This window comes from Saccopteryx bilineata, chromosome 5, assembly GCF_036850765.1.
Source record: "Saccopteryx bilineata isolate mSacBil1 chromosome 5, mSacBil1_pri_phased_curated, whole genome shotgun sequence".
NCBI lineage: Eukaryota > Metazoa > Chordata > Mammalia > Chiroptera > Emballonuridae > Saccopteryx > Saccopteryx bilineata.
This window is the reverse complement of record NC_089494.1, coordinates 174,923,294-174,945,171: the sequence shown is the minus strand read 5'-3', so window position 1 is coordinate 174,945,171 and position 21,878 is coordinate 174,923,294. Positions and strand designations below refer to the sequence as shown.

The following is a 21,878-nucleotide window of genomic DNA, read 5'->3' as shown; positions in this document are numbered from 1 at the left end:
CCCTCTCACAGTCAGTGGCTCAGCTGGTCTGAGTGTCACCCCAGGCACTGAGGATAATTCATTTGGTCCTAGAGTGGACCTGGGTACTGAGGATAGTTTGGTTGATTTGAGGGTTGGCCCCAGATGAGGGTTTTTGGGTGGATCCCAGTTGGAGCACATGCAAGAGTCTGTCTCTCTAGCTCTCCTCCTCTCACTCAAAAAAAAAAAGTAATAATTGCTGATTTGTTTTAAAACCACCTAGCCTCTTTCCATTTCCCACTATGCCACCCCAGCTCATTGAGTGACTGATGTCGTCAATTCCTGAGCTTCTCTTCCAAAATTTTATTGCTACTTTTTCCTTCTGTTCTCCTTTAATTAGACTTGAATCTTTAAAAAAATTTTCCCTATCATTTTAATGGGATTTCTGGAGAAAGAAAATTAGGCCATTTTTTATCTAAAAGTTTTAACGTTGTCCTAGTATTTTCCCCTGGAGCTATCTTGTACTTTCTCAACTGTTCTCCACAGCTCTACTAAATTCAGTGCTTAAGATGGTTAAGTAGTTGTCTGGGAATAATGCCATATTATTTCTACTTATAGGTTCCACTGTTGGTTTCAAACATCTCTGAAATGCAGAATAGAGTACTAGAAGAGGTTCAAAATCTGAATTTTGTAAAGGAAAACAGTGCCACGTTTATTGAGAGGAAACTTAGCTTTGAAAAGAAGAAGCCTGTGCAAATTCTGGTGAGTTTGGTAACATTCCTGACAATGATGACTATCACTTCTTTGCCTTGTTTAAATCATAATATATTATTTTCCATATTAATTATCTCATTCTAATATACTAAAATTTACACACTTATTTTATGCAGATTTTTTTGTCCATTTTGACCTTCTATACTATGCACTCTGTAAGGTTATAGATTTTTATCTGTTATGTTTATGGTGTATTCCAAGCATCTAAAATGGTATCTGATATAAAGTAGATACTCTATAAGTATCTGTTAAATAAATGAATAGAATTTTAAGATTAGAGTTCAAACATTCCATTTCTTTCTAGATAAAGAATCCCAGGCTCCAGAGATGAAGCGGCTTTTTTAAAGTGACTTGATGGCAGAACTATCAATAGATGGAGCCAGGCCTCTTGACTGCTTTCTAGTTTACTGATATTATTTCCCAGAAAAAGACAGGCTCATATACAATTTACTTATTTAAATATTATTTATAAGTGCTTGATATGCAAAGGATTGCCTATAGTATGACAAAGAACTAAAATTTGTTCAATATACAAGAGGGATTAGAACTTCTGCCTTCTTATTTTCATTGAATTTTCTTTCTCTCTGCAACACTGCCTTCATGTACTACTAGAGATTTTTTTTTACTGAATAACTCAGCTGGATACTTCACAATAACCCAATCCATGCCTCAACACATATAATCCCAAGTCCATGTATGCTTCAGCATTTAAAAAATTTCCAGAGAAGCAGTATTTATCAACCCAGTGAGGAGTTTATTATACATGTATCTAACCCACAATTTCTCCTTACTTCTTCCAGCCAGAAGTGCCACGTCAAACTGACACTCAGCGCTCCAAACTTCTATCCACATATAGTATGGAGGAACTCTACCAAGCTAAGCGCAGGTGCAATGCTACACAAGATTATGACATCAACCTTCTGGAAGGGGAGTTGGTGGCTGTGATGGAACAGAAAGACCCATTGGGGAGTACAAGCAGATGGCTTGTTGACACGGGAAGTAAGTTTTTTGCTTAAGATGCACAAAATGCCCACATCTCTTCTGGCTGATATTTTCCCAGGAATTGCTGTGTGCTTCTGTAAACACAAATGTTTGAAAAATATATCCACATGACCTTGTTTCTTCTTTCTTTTAATTCCTATTCAGATATAAAAGGGTACGTGTATTCTTCCTTCCTAAAACCCTACAATCCAGCAAAAGTACAGAAGGTGGGTGCTGAGAACAGGTCCTGGGATGATGACTTTGATAACATCAGCCTCTTTGTGTCCTCACGGCCAGCGAGGGACAGTGTCACAAGCACCCCAGAAGGTAGCATAAGTGACAGCAGCTCATCTCTTAGTGGCACATGTGGAAAGTTTGAAACGAACAACACTGATGTTGACAGTTTGCAAGAGATAGATGAACAGGTAAGAACTTTAACCTGGAAGTGAAAATGCTTGGCTGTTCAAATCATGAAAGGTATTCTCTCTAATTGTGCTCTTGCTTCCTGTAAGACTTGGTGGAAGAGTGTCAGCTTAGGCATTAAGTTCTTACTTGGCTGTATGCGGACTTTTGCAGTAAGCACCTCATTTAGGTTTGTTCAGCACGGGATTTGTTGTCGAATACTACATCTAATTCCTACTAGCTGCTACTGCTAAGTACGTCTTTGAGTAATTCTATCAATATATTTATTAGAAGTGTCCATTACTGAAAGGAAAAAATGAGGTAATTTTCTTTTGCTCAAAACAGAAAGTATATTGATGGTATCTCTCTACAAAAGTGCTATTTATTCTTTTTTTCCCTCTGAGTTTGGAACCAACTGAAAATAGACCCAGATGTCAGGAATATAAATAATAGCACTATTCCTAATATAGCTAGATTAGAAAATGCAGCTTGACTCCGTGGCCACATAGGATCCCCTATTCTTTCTCCCTGAGTTAAAATAACTCAGTCCACATGGAAGGTTTTTCCTGTGCATGGGCAAAGTCTGCCTCAGTAAAGTTAATACAGTTAAGGAGGATACACTTGTTGGAAACCCCCTTACAAGGAGGAGAAGAAGTAAAGGTTGCACAGGAATATTTCTCTGTCTTAATTGCAACCAGAAGATGAAGATGGCCAGTGGTTTTTCATGTAACTACTGTTCATCCCTTGGAAACCAAGGGGAAGTCTATACAGTACAATCTTCCTTATCCTTTCCATGGGGTTGATGTTTCTATTCTATTGGCTTTTAGAAAGTACGGAGAGATGAAAATGGTTAAACTCCCATATTTTTAGTCTGACAGTCTCAGAAGGCAAAACACTATAGAGCAGGGGTCCCCAAACTTTTTACACAGGGGGTCAGTTCACTGTCACTCAGACCGTTGGAGGGCCGGACTACAAAAAAAACTATAAAAAAATCTCTATGCACACTGCACATATCTTATTTTAAAGTAAAAAAACAAAACGGTAACAAATACAACATTTAAAATAAAGAACAAGTAAATTTAAATCAACAAACTGACCAGTATTTCAATGGGAACTATGGGCCTGCTTTTGGCTAATGAGATAGTCAATATGCTCCTCTCACTGACCACCAGTGAAAGAGGTGCCCCTTCCGGAAGTGCAGCGGGGGGGGGGGGGCAGATAAATGGCCTCAGGGGGCCGCATGCGGCCCGCGGGGCTGTAGTTTGGGGACCCCTGCTATAGAGGTTCCTATAAGGTGAGTGGAAAGTGAGAGTAAATTGTATCATCCTGTGAACAGTGAGAATATACTGTATATAGTAATGTGCACAAAGCAATTTTACGTGTAGCTATTTAGACTTTTGTTCCTGATTTTATTTTATTATCAGGAATATCAAGTGAAGCCTGTACTGGCTCAGTGGGCCAACACTGGGGCTTAGTGTTTCTGTCCCTGTGCTTTCCCTGTGGCAGCAACACTTGTCTTGCTCTCCTCCAGAACTGCAACAGCACGTTGCCGAGGAGAGCTTTTGCTGTAAGCTAGCCTTTTTGATGGTTGTAGTGGATCCTGACCCAAAAGGTAGATGGCTGGGTGGCCTTGGCCTCTACTTGATAGTCAGGGCCTTCTGGGGGGGCTAAAGATCAGTTGGAATCAGGCAAATTCGATTGACTTAAGATGCTAGTGATATGATGTTTACACTAAACCATTTTGAACCTGCTAGAACATAAAGAATAAAAGGGTCTATGAATGGGAGTTAGGAGGTTTCATGAATTTGCTCAAATATGTTGCAGATTGCATGCTTATGTGTGTAACTATGGTATAAAATGTTCGTATCTTTCACTGGATAGTTTAAAGAGAAATTCTATTTAAAAAGGTGACAAAACACTGCTCTACTGTTTGTTTTTCTACTCTTCTACCCAAGCAAGAAGAAAAATTGTAGGTAAAGAGCCTCCAACATTTTGTAGAATGGTTATAGTGGATCCGAAGTCTTACAGGGAGGGTGAAAATATAGATTATTGTCTATAATGGGAAACTTTTGTTAATGAAAGAGAGTGCTTACCAGGATGAGACAGCATGGCAGATATAATTTGGAAGTATGATCGCCCTACTTATTGGGGCCTCAGAACCAACTCATTCAGAATGCTCCCTGCACATCCCACACAGAAAGCAGAGACTTTCTATGAATATTTTAGAAGCTCTCTTAAATTATGATCCAGAGACTTTGTAGAATAATGGTACATGGATATTCACAATCAGGAAGGACAGATTTATAGCACAAGACTTATTTTTTAACTTCTTAACTTCTTTATTTACTTCTTTATGCTACTATAAAAAAACATAACAAAAGCAGTCAAACAAATGTGCATTGTAATGCATTCTATGCCTTTGCTCATCAAATAGAAACTGCGTGATTTGTATTAGTTTACTATGCTGCATAAGAAATTGTCACAAACTAAGTAACTTAAACCAACATAAATTTATTACTTCACCATTTCCATGGTTGGGAATCCAGGCACAACTGAGCTGGGCACTCTGCTTTGCATTTCATATAGCTGCAACCCAGACTTTTGCTGGGCTCTGTTCTTTTTGAAACTTGGGGTTCTCTTGCAAGCTTGTGGCTGTTGGCCAAATTCAGTGCCAGTAGAAGAGAGGCCTCTGTTTTCTTGCTGGCCATCAGCCACAGACCACTTTCAGCACCAGAGGTAGCTCTCAGATCCTTGCATGTGGTGATGATCTCTATAAGCAGTTCAAAGCAAGGCTGTTTGCTTCTTCAAGGCCAGAAGCTCTCTGGTTTCAAATTACTCCCATCAGAGAAAGCCTAGATTATCTTTCAAAGGGCTGGCCTCATTATGTCAGGCTACTCAAGATAATCTTTGACTAACTCCAAATCAATTTATTAGGGACCTTATTAGGTGCTTCTGCAAAATCCCTGTACCTTTGCCGTAAACACAGGCCTGCCTGTTATATTCACAAAAGGGATTATATATTATAGAACATGTTTAACAGGAGGTGGTAATCTTAGATTCTGCTTTGAATTCTACCTACCAAGTCTCTAAGATGCCTTGAGTGGCAAGCTTGGGCTACTGTGATGCAATCTTTGGTACTTCTCAAAAGAATTGGGTTTAATAATGGCTAAAACCCAGTTTAGAGATAAGGTCAATGTCTGACGATAAGTGCACATTTCTTTTTTCACATAAATAATATTGAGAACATAAGTTTTGACTTCTTAAAATTTAGGATCCTGGCTGGTTGTCTCAGTAGACAGGGCATTGCCAGGCGTGCGGACATTCAAGGTTCAATCCTGATCAGGGCACAAAGGAAAAGCAACCATCTGCTTCTTTTCCTGTCCCTCCCTTCCTTCTCTCCTTCTTCCCCTCCTGCAGCCAATAGCTCACTTGGTTTGAGTGTTGGCCTGGGGCACTGAGGATAGCTCAGTTGGTCCAAGCATTGGCCTCAGGCATTGAGAATAGCTCAGTTGATTCAAGCATCAGCCCGAGATGGGGGCTTCCAGGTGAATCCCAATAGGGGCGCATGCAGAGTCTGCTTCACTATCTCCCCTCTTTTCACCTAAAATAATAAAATAAAAATTTAAGAATAAGTTAGCAAGCTGGAGAAGAATGTATTTAAGCAGTCATTAAAATGATGCTTTAAATCAGACAAGAGAAAGAAATAAAAGGCATCCATATCGGAAAAGAAGAAGTAAAGGTAACACTTTTTGCAGATGATATGATCCTATACATCGAAAACCCGAAGGACTCCACAAAAAGACTACTAGAAACAATAAGCCAATACAGTAAGGTCGCAGGATACAAAATTAACATACAGAAGTCAATAGCCTTTCTCTATGCCAACAATGAAATATTAGAAAACGAACTAAAAAAAAAAATAATCCCCTTCATGATTGCAAAAAAAAAAATAAAATACCTAGGAATAAACATAACAAAGAATGTAAAGGACCTATATAACGAAAACTACAAAGCATTGTTAAGGGAAATCGAAAAAGATACAACAAGATGGAAAAATATTCCTTGTTCGTGGGTAGGATGAATAAAAATAATCAAAAGTCTCTGGATCATAATTTTAAAAAATTTATATATTACCCAAAGCAATATATAAATTTAATGCAATTCCCATCAAAATTCCTATGACATTCTTTAAAGAAATGGAACTAAAAATCATCAGATTTATATGGAACTATAAAAAATCCTGATTAGCCAAAGCAATCCTAAGGAAAAAGAATGAAGCTGGGGGCATTACAATACCTGACTTCAAACTATATTATAGGGCCACGACAATCAAAACAGCATCGTATTGGCAGAAAAATAGACACTCAGACCAATGGAACAGAATAGAAAGTCCAGAAATAAAACCACATATATATGGTCAAATAATTTTCGATAAAGGGGCCAACAACACACAATGGAGAAAAGAAAGCCTCTTCAACAAATGGTGCTGGGAAAACTGGAAAGTCACATGCAAAACAATGAAACTCGACTACAGCTTGTCCCCTTGTACTAAAATTAATTCAAAATGGATCAAAGACCTAAATATAAGACCTGAAACAATAAAGTACATAGAAGAAGACATAGGTACTAAACTCATGGACCTGGGTTTTAAAGAGCATTTTATGAATTTGACTCCAAAGGCAAGAGAAGTGAAGGCAAAGATAAATGAATGGGACTACATCAGACTAAAAAGTTTTTGCTCAGCAAGAGAAACTGACAACAAAATAAACAGACAGCAAACTAAATGGGAAATGATATTTTCAAACAACAGCTCAGATAAGGGCCTAATATCAAAAATTTACAAAGAACTTATAAAACTCAACAACAAACAATCCAATAAAAAAATGGGAAGAGGACATGAACAGACACTTCTCCCAGGAAGAAATACAGATGGCCAACAGATATATGAAGAGATGCTCAACTTCATTAGTTATTAGAGAAATGCAAATCAAAACTACAATGCGATACCACCTCACACCTGTTAGATTAGCTATTATCAACAAGGCAGGTAATAGCAAATGCTGGAGAGGCTGTGGAGAAAAAGGAACCCTCATCCACTGTTGGTGGGACTGTAAAGTAGTACAACCATTATGGAAGAAAGTATGGTGGTTCCTCAAAAAACTGAAAATAGAACTACCTTATGACTCAGCAATTCCTCTACTGGGTATATACCCCCAAAACTCAGAAACATTGATACGTAAAGACACATGTAGCCCCATGTTCATTGCAGCATTGTTCACAGTGGCCAAAACATGGAAACAACCAAAAAGCCCTTCAATAGAAGACTGGATAAAGAAGATGTGGCACATATACACTATGGAATACTACTCAGCCATAAGAAATGATGACATTGGATCATTTACAACAAAATGGTGGGATCTTGATAACATTATACAGAGTGAAATTAGTAAATCAGAAAAAACAAAGAACTACATGATTCCATACATTGGTGGAACATAAAAATGAGACTAAGAGACATGGACAAGAGTGTGGTGGTTACCGGGGGTGGGGGAAGGGGGGGCGTGGGAGGAAAGGAGGAGAGGAGGAGGGGGAGAGGGAGGGGCACAAAGAAAACTAGATAGAAGGTGACGGAGGACAATCTGACTTTGGGTGATGGGTCTGCAACATAATTGAATGACAAGATAATCTGGACATGTTTTCTTTGAATATATGTACCCTGATTTATTGATGTCACCCCATTAACATTAATAAAAATTTATATAAAAAATAAAAAATAAAAAAATGATGCTTTAGAGAGCTTTAATGACAGGAAAATATATTTGAATATATTTTCAAGTGAAAAAGCAGGTTGCAAAAATTAGTGTACTTGAACTGCATGTTTATTATCACTTCAGGTAGGTAGGTAGAAAAAAAAGACAAAGTAAAAAACAAAGAAAAAAAGACAGGAAGCAAGGAAAGAAGGCAACATATTAATAGCAATTGGATGATTTATTTTCTTTTGCATATTTTATTTAAATGTTTTAATATAAATTACTTGTATAGTAACTATACATAATTATTAACTAAAGAACATGAAAGCTTGCTCCTGGAGGATAAGAGAGAAAAATGAGTATTTAAAAATGTAGCTATTTCGACTTCCTGAGCTGTATAAAATACTGTAAATACTGGCTTATGGTTTTTAAGTTTTGGAAAGAAATATTAAAATGTACTATAATTTTTGTTTTTGCTAATTGAAAAACTGGGATGAAATCAATAAAATGCAATTCAGTGAAGGCAGATAACATGGCTCAGTAAAGACAGAATAATTAAATGCACAAATATAGAATGTGGAAATGCTGAACTGGAAAAGATCTGGTGGTTATAGACAGTGGGCAATAAATTGGGTAAGAGTCAATAATACAAGAATATGAAGTATTATATATAAAAAATAGTAAATGTAGAGAAGTAGAATGCTTTCACAGAATATTGTACTTAATATGAGCCAGAGCTTTAAAAAGAAGCAACCCCCACTGAATGGGAGAATATATTTGCTGATACATCAGATAAAGGACTTTTAAAAAAAATTATAAAACACAAAACTCAACACCAGGAAGACAAACAATACAATTAAAAAACAAGCAAGGAAAAAATGTTAAAATAAAAAATGGGCAAAGAACCTGAATAGACACTTCTCCAAAGTGGACATACAGAAGGTCAATAAGCATATGACAAAATGTGCAATGTCACTAATAATCAGAGAGATGCAAATTAAAACCATATTAAAAACACCTCAGAATAGCTTTCATTAACATATCAACAAACAACTAATGCTGGTGAGGATATGGAGAAAAGGGAACCCTCCTGCACTGCTGGTGGGAATGCAGACTGGTGCAGCCACTATGGAAAACAGTATGGAGGCAACTTCCCTAGCCTCCATCTTGCACCTACATCTTTCCTCCATCTTTCTTTCCTCGGGGCTAGGGAATCTTGCCGGGTGGGATGTGCGCTCTGTACTCAATAAAGCCATTTATTATTTCACAAAAAAAAAAAACAAAAAAAACCAAAAAAAAAACAGTATGGAGTTTCCTCAAAAAATTAAAAATGGAACTGACAACCCAGTTTTCCCACTTCTATGAATATGTCCTAAGAATCCCAAAACACTGATTCAAAAGAAGATATGCACCTCCGTGTTGATTGCAGCATTATTTACAATAGCCAAAATTTGGAAGCAGCCCAAGTGTGCATCAGTAGATGAGTGGATAAAAACCTGTGGTACATTTATACAATGGAATACTATTTGGTCATAAAAAAGAAGGAAATCTTACCTTTTGCAAAAACATGGATGGACCTGGAGAGTATTATGCTAAGTGAAATAAGCTAATCAGAGAAAGACAAATACCATATGATTTCACTTATATGTGGACTCTAATGGACACAATAAACTGATGAACAAAAGAGAAACAGAGGCATGGACACATGGGACAGATGGACAGCTGTCAGAGGGGAGGTGGTCAAGGAGACTGGATGAAAAAAGGTGGAGAGATTAGCCAAAAAACTTACATACATAACGCATAGATACAGACAGCAGGGTGGCCATAGCCAGAGGGAAAGTGGGGCAGAGAGGGGAAAGGCGGAGGGGACCACAGGAGACTTTGCTTGGGGTGGAGGGACACGAACAGTGTGTAGACGGGTTATATTGAGTTGTATACTTGAAACCTGTATGATTTGGTAAACCATGTCATCTTAATAAATTATAAATAAATAAATAAAAATCTAAAAATACACTGACAACATTAAAAAAAAAAGGAATGCTAAGGAAAAGAAGTTAGATGATTATGACTTAATAAAAATTTTAATGTGTCTGGACCAAAACACATTAACATTGAAAGTTAGAAAAATACAACCTAAAATAATTAAAATATTTAAAAAAATAAGAAACCCTTTAGTTCTTAAATCCATTATAGGTTGAATACTTCTAACGTGTAGTCCAATGTTACGTACTGTTTGTTGTCTCTTTAAAAGGAGACATTTTCATTTTCGGATGGAGACATGATCTTATATAAAAAATAAAAACTGCTCTCCATAAATTAATTTTGGACCACAATCTTCTAAAGTATTGAAAGTATATGTTATAATTTTATATTTTAAATTTATAATTACCTAAGAATCTATATTTAGTGTTTAAAATATAATATAAGCTGTTATCATTTCAGACCAAATAGATCCAGGTGGAAGACTTTATAGTCCCCTTAAGAGAAAATGTGCCAAAATGAAAGATGACAAAATATAATTGATCCTTGAACAATACTGGTTTAAATGTGCCATTCACATGCAGGTTCCCATTGGATTCGGGCAGACGATAAAGAAATGGCAGAGTCGGAGGATGGTGGGCCATCCTATTTATTGGTGTCTCACCAAGACAGGCAAACCACAAAAGAAGACAAGGGAAAAGCAGAAAACCAGCTTTTCCCATGAAGGGCAAGGGATCAGGGAAGCCCCTGCAATTGTGATAGCAGGAACTGTGTGAGCCAGCTCCTGGTCTGTCCCACTTTATAGTGTAGAAAACCCAAAACTCCTAATCCAATATACAAACAAGGAAGTCTCTGATACAAAGCCACTTATCCGAGGCATAATTGGATTCCTCATAAGAGTGCACCACCCAGATCATACAATCAGTCAAGGGTGTGGGGAAAAGCCCAGTCTCAAAACCAAACCCTAGGCTACAACGACCCTGCCTGCCCACAGTCCGGCCCCCATACCCAACACAAACCACAAGCGAGCAAACACATATATCGTATTTACAAACTCATTTGACCAACAGTTCCTCACCTTGAGGCAGAGCTTAAATGATATACAAATCAATGTTTTCAGAATTTCACCAAAAGTTAAATAACAGTTCAAGATATAAAGAAAACCAAAATTATAACCGTGGTTTCCTCCTCACACTTCCCAGTCTCTTTTCCTGCCCAACCAAGTTACCTTATTTCTCATAATTTCCTCTATTACATTGTTTCTCGATTTTGAGAAAGTTAATTTGCTTGCCTGTCTCCCTTTACTGTTTTCAAATCTTTATTTCTGTACCCTGTCTAATGATATACCCACTCCTTATATCAGGGGTCCCCAAACTACGGCCCACGGGCCACATGCGGCCCCCTGAGGCCATTTATCCGGCCCCCACCGCACTTCCGGAAGGGGCACCTCTTTCATTGGTGGTCAGTGAGAGGAGTATAGTTCCCATTGAAATACTGGTCAGTTTGTTGATTTAAATTTACTTGTTCTTTATTTTAAATGTTATATTTGTTCCCATTTTGTTTTTTTACTTTAAAATAAGATATGTGCAGTGTGCATAGGGATTTGTTCATAGTTTTTTTTATAGTCCGGCCCTCCAATGGTCTGAGGGACAGTGAACTGGCCCCCTGTGTAAAAAGTTTGGGGACCCCTGCCTTATATCAACCTATAAAAGAGTACTTATTCCAAAAACTAGCTTAAATTAGCTGATATATCACCTAAATGTGTAGGGTGTTTTTGTCTTTTGTTTTTGTGTGCCATTTTTTAAAATTGATTTTAATTTATTGTGTTTACATAGATTCTAGTGTTGCCCCGAATAAACATTTTATTTTTCCTAGCTAGGTTACAAGTTCTCTGATAACATATCTGGCACCTATCAGGTACTTAATAAATTCTGATTAAACAGATGAATGAATAAATATTGTTATTTGATTGCTTCATGTTATACAATAACTAAATATTTTTATTAACAATTTTGTGATTTTAGTGGAAGAGGGACTAAACATTTAGGGACTTCTTATGCATCTGATAATTATGAAGTATTCTTTTTTTTTTTTTTACAGAGACAGAGAGTCAGAGATAGATAGGGACAGACAGACAGGAATGGAGAGAGATGAGAAGCATCAATCATTAGTTTTTCATTGCAACACCTTAGTTGTGCTTTGATTGCTTTCTCATATATGCCTTGACCGTGTGGCTACAGCAGACCGAGGAACCCCTTGCTCGAGCCAGCGACCTTGGGCTCAAACTGGTGAGGTTTTTGCTCAAACCAGATGAGCCCACGCTCAAGCTGGCAACCTCGGGGTCTCGAACCTGGGTCCTCCGCATCCCAGTCCGATGCTCTATCCACTGCGCCACCGCCTGGTCAGGCATAAAGTATTCTTTTGAGGTTAGAGAAAAATTCTTTTGACTGAAATGTGTTTAACTAGTTTCTTCTAGGTCACTTATAATATTTTAAGTATTGTAAGTTTAATACATTATCATTATATAGGTTTGGGAAATAATAAGTAAAAATGAAAATCATCTCTAATTCTACCAGTCTAATAATATTAGACTTATATGGTACATCAATTTATGTCTTTTTTGCTTACTATTTTATCATGATCATTTCCCTGTAGTGGTTTTCCTTGAGGAAACAAACATTTCCCCATGTTATTAGTAATTTTTAATGACTATAGATCTTCTTAGTGTAAGGCCTAGAATTTATATTCTTTCTGAACTTTCAGTGTTACTGTCCTTTCTCTCCCACTTTTCACCTTATAAATGGATTTGCAGTAACATTATTGTGCAAAAATCTTTCAGTGTTTCTATTTGTTAAAGAGATTCTGATTGCCTGGCCTGTGGTAGCACAGTGGATAAAGCATCAACCTGAAACACTGCAGTCACTGGTTCGAAACCCTGGGCTTGCCTGGTCAAGGAACATATGAGAGTTGATGCTTCCTGCTCCTCCCCCCTTCTCTCTCTCTCTCTCTCTTTCTCTCTCAAATGAATAGTCTTAAAAATATTTTTTAAAAAGAGATTCTGAGTTATTATTGAATAAAAATAAAAAATATTTTAAAAACCCTTTAATAGAAACTGCTAAATTGCCTTCAAGAACAGTTTAGACTGCTCCCCAACAGAACAATAAGAATACCTATTTCACTCTGTTCTCATCTAGACCATATTTTAGCAAAATATATCCAGGAGGCGTTTGGAAAATGTCACTTTGGAAAAAATAGAAAACTAGCATTCTGTATAAAAGCTTGGAAATATTTATTACTTTTGTCCACATATTTAGGGTCTGCTTCTCATTATGTCATTTGCTTCTTTATCTAGATTTTCTATGCAGTGCATGCCTTTGAAGCCCGGAGTAACCATGAACTCAGCCTTCACGAATACCAGCGAGTCCACATACTTAGATTTTGTGACCTCAGTGGCAATAAAGAGTGGTGGTTAGCTGAAGCTCAAGGGCAGAAAGGCTACGTGCCAGCTAACTACCTTGGAAAGATGACTTACGCTTAAAAAGTAAGCCTTTGACTTATTTCTGGCAAGTTGTTGATTGACTACCTCATAAAACTGACATTACAAGGTTGGCCTAGAAATCAAGAAACCTCCAAACTACATGAACTGATACTGTATCTACTTAAAAGTAGAGCTATTTTAAGGGTGTACTCTTTACCATCATGAAAGGTTGGATCTAAGGACAAGGTTTTTTCAATTTATTGTATTTTATTTTTCTGTATTATGCCTCAAAAATGTTTTGTTTTTCATGCCTCTGTTTCATGTGCATGCACACATATACATACACACCATATTCATTTCATGATGTGCACATATATGTCTACTACACATATATGTGCACTATATGGTATATATAGATTATACTCATATATGTGTGAACCAGGGAATATATACTAAATACACATAAGAATTGGAATCGATAATTAATAGCCAACTAGAAGTCTTATGTGGGGTCTCTCTTTAGTATAAGTTTAAAATCTTTTAAAAAGCCAATAACATAACATGTTAACTTTTACTGAATGCATACCAAATACCATTGTTTTAAAGGTTTTATATGTGGTAACTTATTTGATACAACATTGAGAGGAAACTGAGGCTCAAAGACACAAATTTAGCTCAAGTCACATTGCTAGTAAGTGATAGGGCTGGGCCTCAAACCTAGGTCTGGTTCTGGGTCCATACTCCTAAATACTACATTTGCTGTCACAAAGTACTCAAATAAAGGACATTGATGAGGCCTATTTTCCTTTCAGGTCCATATTTAAGTATTGAGAAGTTTTTCAAAATCAAGGTCTACAAGAACTCCCATGATACTAGCCTAGACAAAATGAAGTATCTAGGTTCATTTTTACTGTTTTGCTTAGTTTTGAAAGTGTAATTGTTTAAAACTATCCTACATGTTTGCTAATGATACTTTAATGAGAAAATATTTTTGGATCACTCAGTTGTTTACATGATGAATGGGAATGTAAGTTCCAGATTCCGAGCCAAGATGCAAATGTTTTGAGTTGCCGACTTGTCCTGAGACAGGCAGGCACTGAGGATAACATTGGCTGGAACTCAGTGTCCTGGAACACTGAACTTTAATTTGGGAATAGCTCAAAACTGTCCCATAGGATTTCAGGCATATTCTGTCAAGATATTTTATTGAACTAAAAGGATGCTTTTATGAAACAGAAAAACATTAAATTTCACTTAGTGGTTTCCTTTAGGAACCACACTAAAGTAGACTTTCATTGTCCACATAAAATGTGTTGATATGATATCAAATTTTAAGATTAAAATTTAAGTTACTTTAAAAGATTTGATCTGTATAATGTATAGTTACATATATCCCTGAGAAATACAAATAACAAAGTGAACAGTTCTGCTTTTCAGAGAGTTGCTGACTTTAACATACATGTATGACAGCCTGACCTGTGGTGGCGCAGCGGATAAAGCGTCGACCTGGAATGCTGAGGTCGCCGGTTCAAAACCCTGGGCTTGCCTGGTTAAGGCACATATGGGAGTTGATGCTTCCTGCTCCTCCCTTCTCTCTCTCTCTCTCTCTCTCTCCCCCCTCTAAAATGAATAAAGTCTTTTAAAAAATAAAAAAAAACATACATGTATGACATGTACAACCCCAGATATTCATAGAACAGTTACATGACAGAAAATTTTACATCTTATGATACAGTAATTCCCTGTTATCCATAGGGGATGTTATAAAACCCCTGTGGATGCCTGAAACCTTGAAGAGTACCAAGCCCTATATATACTGTATTTTCTCCTATACATACATACTGATAATAAAGTTACTTTATAAATTAGACACAGTAAAAGACTAACAACAGTTATCAATAATAAAATAGAATTTTAACAATATACTGTAGTATGTGAATGTGCTCTCTCTCTCAAAATATTTTACTGTACTGTACACACCCTTCTTGTGATGTGAGATTATACAATGTCTATGTGATGAGATGAAGTGAGGTGAATGAATAACATCATAGGTATTGTCATGTAGTATTAGATTACTATGCACACTGGAATACTTCAACAGTCGAGCTGATAACCTAGAAGGCTACAGAGTGACGAACAGCAGGTAGAGTGTACAGTGTGAATACAATGGACAAAGGGAAGAGTCACATCCTGGATGGGATAGAGCTGGATGACACGAGATTTCATCATGCTACTCAGAATGGAGCATGGTTTAAAACTTGTGAATTATTTCTGGAATTTTCCATTTAATATTTTTGGGCTGTGGTTGACTGGGGGCAAGTGAAACTGCAGATAGGGAGGAATACTCTATTGCTCCTAATATTCTTAATCTACATATGGTTATAAAGGTTCTACTGGTAAGTCACTTTGTATAAAATATTTTCTTGTTTTGAGTTGGGTACCAAAAGAAGACTGCTTATGTTTTTTTGATATACACAGAAATTTTTTATGTCTTTTACATGCAACTTTGTACCCAATAACAAAATATAAGCACATTCCAGTGTGCCTAGGATAAAGCAATGAGAAATCCAAACCTGTAACTTGTGGAGACTATAAACATGCCCAACAACAGACACTTGGGAAAATTTTACACACACACAGACACACACACACACAGTGTGGCAAAGGTAAGTTTACATTTGTGAATATACAGAAGTTTATTCTTGCAATATTTACTGTATTATTTTACAAATGAACTGTAAACTTACTTTTGCCACACCCTGTACGTGTAATTTAAATTATGACCTTTATACTCCCCCCAAAATGAAGAATTATATAAATACAGTACATATTTGCTTTACTGGCTGAAATATTGACTAGATGTGTATGAGAAGCTTTGTCTATTTGTGTGGTCCCAGGACTGATGCTTCCCATCTGACCTATGAAGAAACCACACCAATACAATCATAGCTGCAGTGAGCTGCTGAGCACGTGTGATGAAGCCGCCTACTGCACTCCGTCACTAGTGTGCTGAAGATGTATGACTGTAGAACTGTGTTGTTGCCATTTTAACCCTTTGAGTAGTACGAACGTTCATGTACATCTTTGTGCCTTCTGACCATCCAGAGTACAATCGATTTATTTTTAAGATGTGTAAGGTAACATTAAAAAAAGACAGATGTATGTTCTTGTTTCCATAAATTGGTTATCAAACATGATTTTAAGTTAATAAAACGGGAACTGGAACTAATTTCATTTTTTGAAAAAACTCACTCCCGGGGGTCAGTGAGCATGAAAAAAACTCACTACTCAAAGGGTTAAAAATATACTTATATTTCATGTGCCATTTAGGCATCATATATATATATATATATTTTATAATATCCTCATTATCATAGTATTTAAAATTAAGTAATTGTAATTTTGAGGCCAGGTGTTATTCTGTTGGACCTAAAGGAAATAAAATTCCAAGCTAGTTAAGATGTATGCTTTCAAAATTAAAACTGTTGTTGAGCTATGCTAATGTAATTATTTTTTATATCTTTAAAATTAAATGTTATTTAAATGTTATTGTATAGTAAAGAATTCTCTGAAATAAGTATTTTTTTTTTAACCAAAAAACAAAGAGAAAATTTTGTGGCTATTTTTATTTCTAAAACAAGTAAGTGTATATATAAATTTTATCTAGTCTTTATTTTTAAATAGATGGCCTAAATTAATATACATAATAAATTTTAGAAATTATATAAAACCAGTAATACAAAATTACTATTGGTGCTTAAGTCATGGGAAAAATTCACAAAGCCACTATTTGAAAACTCCTTATATTTCAGAAAAATAACTTGTTTTTGTACTTACTCATTAGTATAAAACAATTCTTTGAAGGTTAAGTTGTGCAGAAGAGATATAATGCATATTTTAATCTTACGAATGCAGCATTACATAAAATACTTCACGTACTGGTATAGTCCGTATTTTGTCTAAAATATAATCTGGACATTTAGAGATGAGTAAGTGCTTGTCACTACCTGTGATGAGTAGTTCAGGTGATTTAGAAACATTAGTTTTCACACTGAGACATGGAATTAAAACCTTTTCACTTTTTTCATAAGCTTCCTTTTGTCTGTTGCAAAAACCTCTTAAATACATGTAACTAAAAAAAGGAAATCTTTGGTCCTGGCCGCTAGGCTCAGTGGTAGAGGATCGGCCCAGCGTGTGGATGTCCCTGGTTCAATTCCCGATCAGGGCACACAGGATAAGTGCCCATCTGCTTCTCCACCCCTCACCCCCTCACTTCTCTCTGTATATATATATCTCTCTCTTCTCCTCCCCTCTTGCCATTGGAGTGAGTTGGCCCCAGGCACTAAGGATGGCCTCCATGTCAGGCCCTAAATAATGGCTCTGGTTGCAATGGAGCATCGGCCTCTAGCGGGCTTGCCAGGTGGATCCCGGTTGGGGTGTTTGCAGGAATCTATCTCTGCCTCCCCTCCTCTCACTAAATTAAAAAAAAAAAAAAAAGAGGAAATCTTTTTATTCTAAGACAGCAAAGCCATTTTGTTCAAATCCTGTTTGTCATTAACTACGGCTTCTTAAGATACTAAATGCACTGTTCAATACTGAATATATCTAGACCTCACAAATTCAAGTTAAATTAGACATACACATTCACATTATAGGTGATAAGTAATTAAATTTCATGAACTGGAAGGACACTAGATTTTATACTGTTTAGGGATATATTATTTATAGAATGCCATTATTTTTAAAATCAAATTTTTCAATTCCCTATATAATATATATAAAAACTTAGTCATTAAATTTTCTGTGATCTACAAAATTATTTCAATATAACAAGTCTTCATGCCAAGGTTACTAGAATACAAGCTGAGTCTCTGAGGCCAGCTACTGCTTTCATGTTATTATCACTCTCTAGATTCAGACATAATTCGCTTTAATTTTTCAGGATAACAAGTCACACTGTAGCATATATAGTACTTAAATGACATGTTCTTGTTTAAAAAAAAATCTAGAGGATGTAATCTTAGTAAATTAAATAAATTTGTCTTATTAAAAACAATATTATGGTAATTAAATGTATTATAGTTTTGTTTGCTTAATTTTTATAATTATTGCATAATAAAATTTTTTGTAAAATTATCTTTTTCTTTGTTTTCTTGTGTGTGTGACATAGAGAGACAGAGAGAGGGACAGATAGGGACAGACAAGAAGGGAGAGAGATGAGAAGCATTAATTCTTCATTGCTGCTCCTTAGTTGTTCATAAATTACTTTCTCATATGTGCTTTGACGGGGCGGGGGGGTACAGCAGAATGAGTGGCCCCTTGCTGAAGCCAGTGACCTTGGGCATCAAGCCAGCGACCTTTGGCTTCAAGCCAGCGACCTTTGGGATCCAGCCAGCGACCATGGGGTGATGTCTATGATCCCACGCTCAAGCCAGCGATCCTGCTCTCAAGCTGGTGAGCCTGTGCTCAAACTGACAACTTTGGGGTTTCAAACTTGGGGTCTTCCACATCCCAATCCGATGCTCTATTCACTGCACTATCACCTGGTCAGGCTACCTATTTCTTATAACGTATGGTCATCACAATTTATAATGTTAATAAATAGTACTACCACATCCTTGTTAACCTTTGAATATTAGAGATGTTCCAATTTTATCTCAATAGGTATCATTAGGTTTTATAAAGGAGAAAACAGGACTGCACAGCTAATACATGGAGGGACAGGGATTTAAATGCAGGTCTCTTTAATCTGACATTTTTTCAATGTTTTTAAGTCACTAAAATCTATGATTAAGCCTTGGCCAGGCAGCTCAATGGGTTAGAGCACTGTCCTGATACACCAAGGTTGGGAGTTCCATCCCCAGCCAGGTCATATACAAGAATCAACCACTGAATGCATATATTGATATAAGAACAACAAATTAGTGTCTGTCTCTCTCTAAGTCATTAAAATATTAAAAAGTAAAATCTATGATTAAACAGTAAGTACAGTATGCAAAACAGAAAGGTGACACTGAACAGATATATATTAAAATGGGATTTGAACTTACAATCCTAAAAGCTTACTTGTTGGCTCATCTAATTATCGCTTTATTCACTGAGCCAATAGTTATTGAGAGCTGCAGTGGAATACCATGGTATGCAAGACAAATGAGATCCTGTCCTCATCCAACTTAAATTCTAGTGAGAAAAATAAATTATACACAAAATAAATGATAAATATTATTAATATAAAGCTGGCTGCCTGATTAGGCGGTGGCACAGTGGATAGAGTCAACCTGGGATGCTGAAGTCCCAGATTTGAAAATCCAAGGTTGCTGGCTTGAGCAAGGGGTCATCTGAGTTGAGTGTGGGCTCACCAGCTTGAGCACAGGGTTGCCTGCTTGAATGGGGGATCATAGACATGACCTCATTGTCACTGGCTTGAGCTCAAAATTGCTAGCTTGAAGCCCATGGTCACAGGCTTAAGCCCAAGGTTGCTGGCTTGAGCAAGAGGTTCCTGGCTCAGCTTGAGCCCCCAGTCAAGGAACATATGAGAAGCAATCAATGAACTAAGGTGCTGCAACTATAAGGTGATGCTTCTCATCTCTCTCCCTTCCTGTTTGTCTGTCTTCCTCTCACTAAAATATATATAAAGCTGGCCATTTCATCATGTGCTCAAAAAGAAGCCGTGTGGCTCAATGATAAGGAAAAATCAAGGCCTACGAGCTACTTGAAGACAAACTCTTAATACCAAATACATATGTACAAAAATACCAAACTGAATTTTATAGTACTAGATGTATGCATACACATGTGGATTCTAAATATATATATTTATATGCACAAAGAGCTATGCTCAACAAAATATAAATGACTTCTTAAACAAGTCTTACAAAGTCCTCTGTGAAGTGCAGCAGAAACTAAAATAATTGCTCCTCAAGTCTATCCAGCACACATGGGACAAAATTTTTCATTTCCAGTGCCAATGTGCAAACTGTGCATTACTGCTTTCACGTTTCATACGAACGGAGGGCACATTAGCTATTACAGTTGTTGAGCTAAGCTTATGTCAGGTCATTCTGTCCACTTTGCTCCAAACTAACCCTGAACTATAAACAAATAATGATGGATGTATATATATTTTTTGGTCTTTTGACCCTAAAGGGAATTTGAATTTGATGCCAAATTGATAATCAACAGCAATCAATCTATTTCTTAAATCAAAAACATCATCTGGCAGATTTTAAACATGCAAACAGATGTTTACTCTACTTTTTAAGTAATGGGATAATCTCAATCTTGATTTCTAATTGACCATGAATAATTTAGTCCCATTATTTAGCAGATAGGTTTAAAGTAATCTCTCTTAGAAAAAGACCAAGCTTAATTTAAAAAGCTTTAATTCTCACAAAAATCATTTATCAATATATTTTAGAATAATGATGTTATAAAAAAATATAGAGAAAAAGGAAAAGGATTTGAGATTAGAGGCTATTTAGTGGCACACATCAAAGTTGAAGGAATGGGGGAATTCATTGGACTTCCAGGTTATAGTCTAGTAAATGTAGAATTTGTTAGACTTCCAGTTTTAAATGAAACAAGGTATTCAGAAAGCACAATATGGCTGTTGCTTTTGCTGTGAGCAATAAACTGTTTCCATGAACCTGAAAGCCTCAAGACTTCCATCAGAATATTTACATAAAACAATGGCTGGCTAATTTGTTAGCTTGCAAGCAAGGCATCAAGTCTGATCCCTCACTATTTTTGACTTAGAAATGTATACATACATACCTTAATATAATCTCAATAATTATACAGGAGCTACTTTTATATAAAGCTAGTTAAAATCAGATAAGATGCTATAACATTTTGGGGCAGTAAAAATAGCCTTATTTTTCATGGTATAGGAAGAAGCTATCAGTATATAAACAAGTAGAAATTATCCATCCACAGAATCTTGGAATGGGTATATTTCTCGAGAATTCTCAGAAATGTGTGTAACTAGGAGAGAACAAAAATTCAAAATTTACTACATATATACTATGTATATATGTTACATTGTCAATGTAAGGAAATGCACGGGCAAGCTGAAAGAAGCATTTAAAGGCAGATCACAATCTACTGAAAGTGAAGTAATTGATATGAGGTGATAAAATGGTAAAGATATAATATAGTGGTATCAGCAGTTATGAAAAATTAATTTTGAAAAATGGGAGATGAAATATTTGGGGGGAATTGGGAGAATCAATTGAAATGAGCCTGGGGTTAACACTGACTGTGAAGACTATTAGGGGAAAGTAGGAAACTTGATAGTGGGTCATCCTTTCCACCCCATAAAGCATCCTATTCAGAGGGATCAATTTTGGGGACTTTGTAAGAACATGAATAAACTATTGATTTTTGTGTTTTAATTCACATATACTACCAGTTCTCATCAAAAATTAGTCATTCTAATCATTGTTGCCACATACTATGGAAATTGTTAAAATACAACTGTTAAACATTTAAAGTGAAAAAGATTTTCAAGTTTTTCTAAATAATATTTAGCATTTTAAGGTAAGAAATAATAGAGA

General features: G+C 36.3%; 1 protein-coding gene across 2 annotated transcripts in view; it reads left to right on the top strand.

The window, feature by feature from the left end:
- The window catches only part of ARHGEF38 (Rho guanine nucleotide exchange factor 38), a 161,633-nt gene extending 141,681 nt beyond the window's left edge, over window positions 1-19,952 (top strand). The window contains exons 11-15 of one of the 2 annotated variants that reach the window (XM_066232464.1): window positions 577-720; window positions 1,533-1,731; window positions 1,879-2,138; window positions 13,198-13,386; window positions 16,221-19,952. In XM_066232464.1, the coding sequence (XP_066088561.1) occupies window positions 577-720; window positions 1,533-1,731; window positions 1,879-2,138; window positions 13,198-13,383 (789 nt within the window). In that variant the 3' untranslated portion in view covers window positions 13,384-13,386; window positions 16,221-19,952. Of the gene's footprint in view, window positions 1-576; window positions 721-1,532; window positions 1,732-1,878; window positions 2,139-13,197 lie in introns of both variants that reach the window. The other variant, XM_066232463.1, reaches the window with a different exon arrangement.
- The last annotated feature ends 1,926 nt before the right edge of the window (window positions 19,953-21,878 follow it).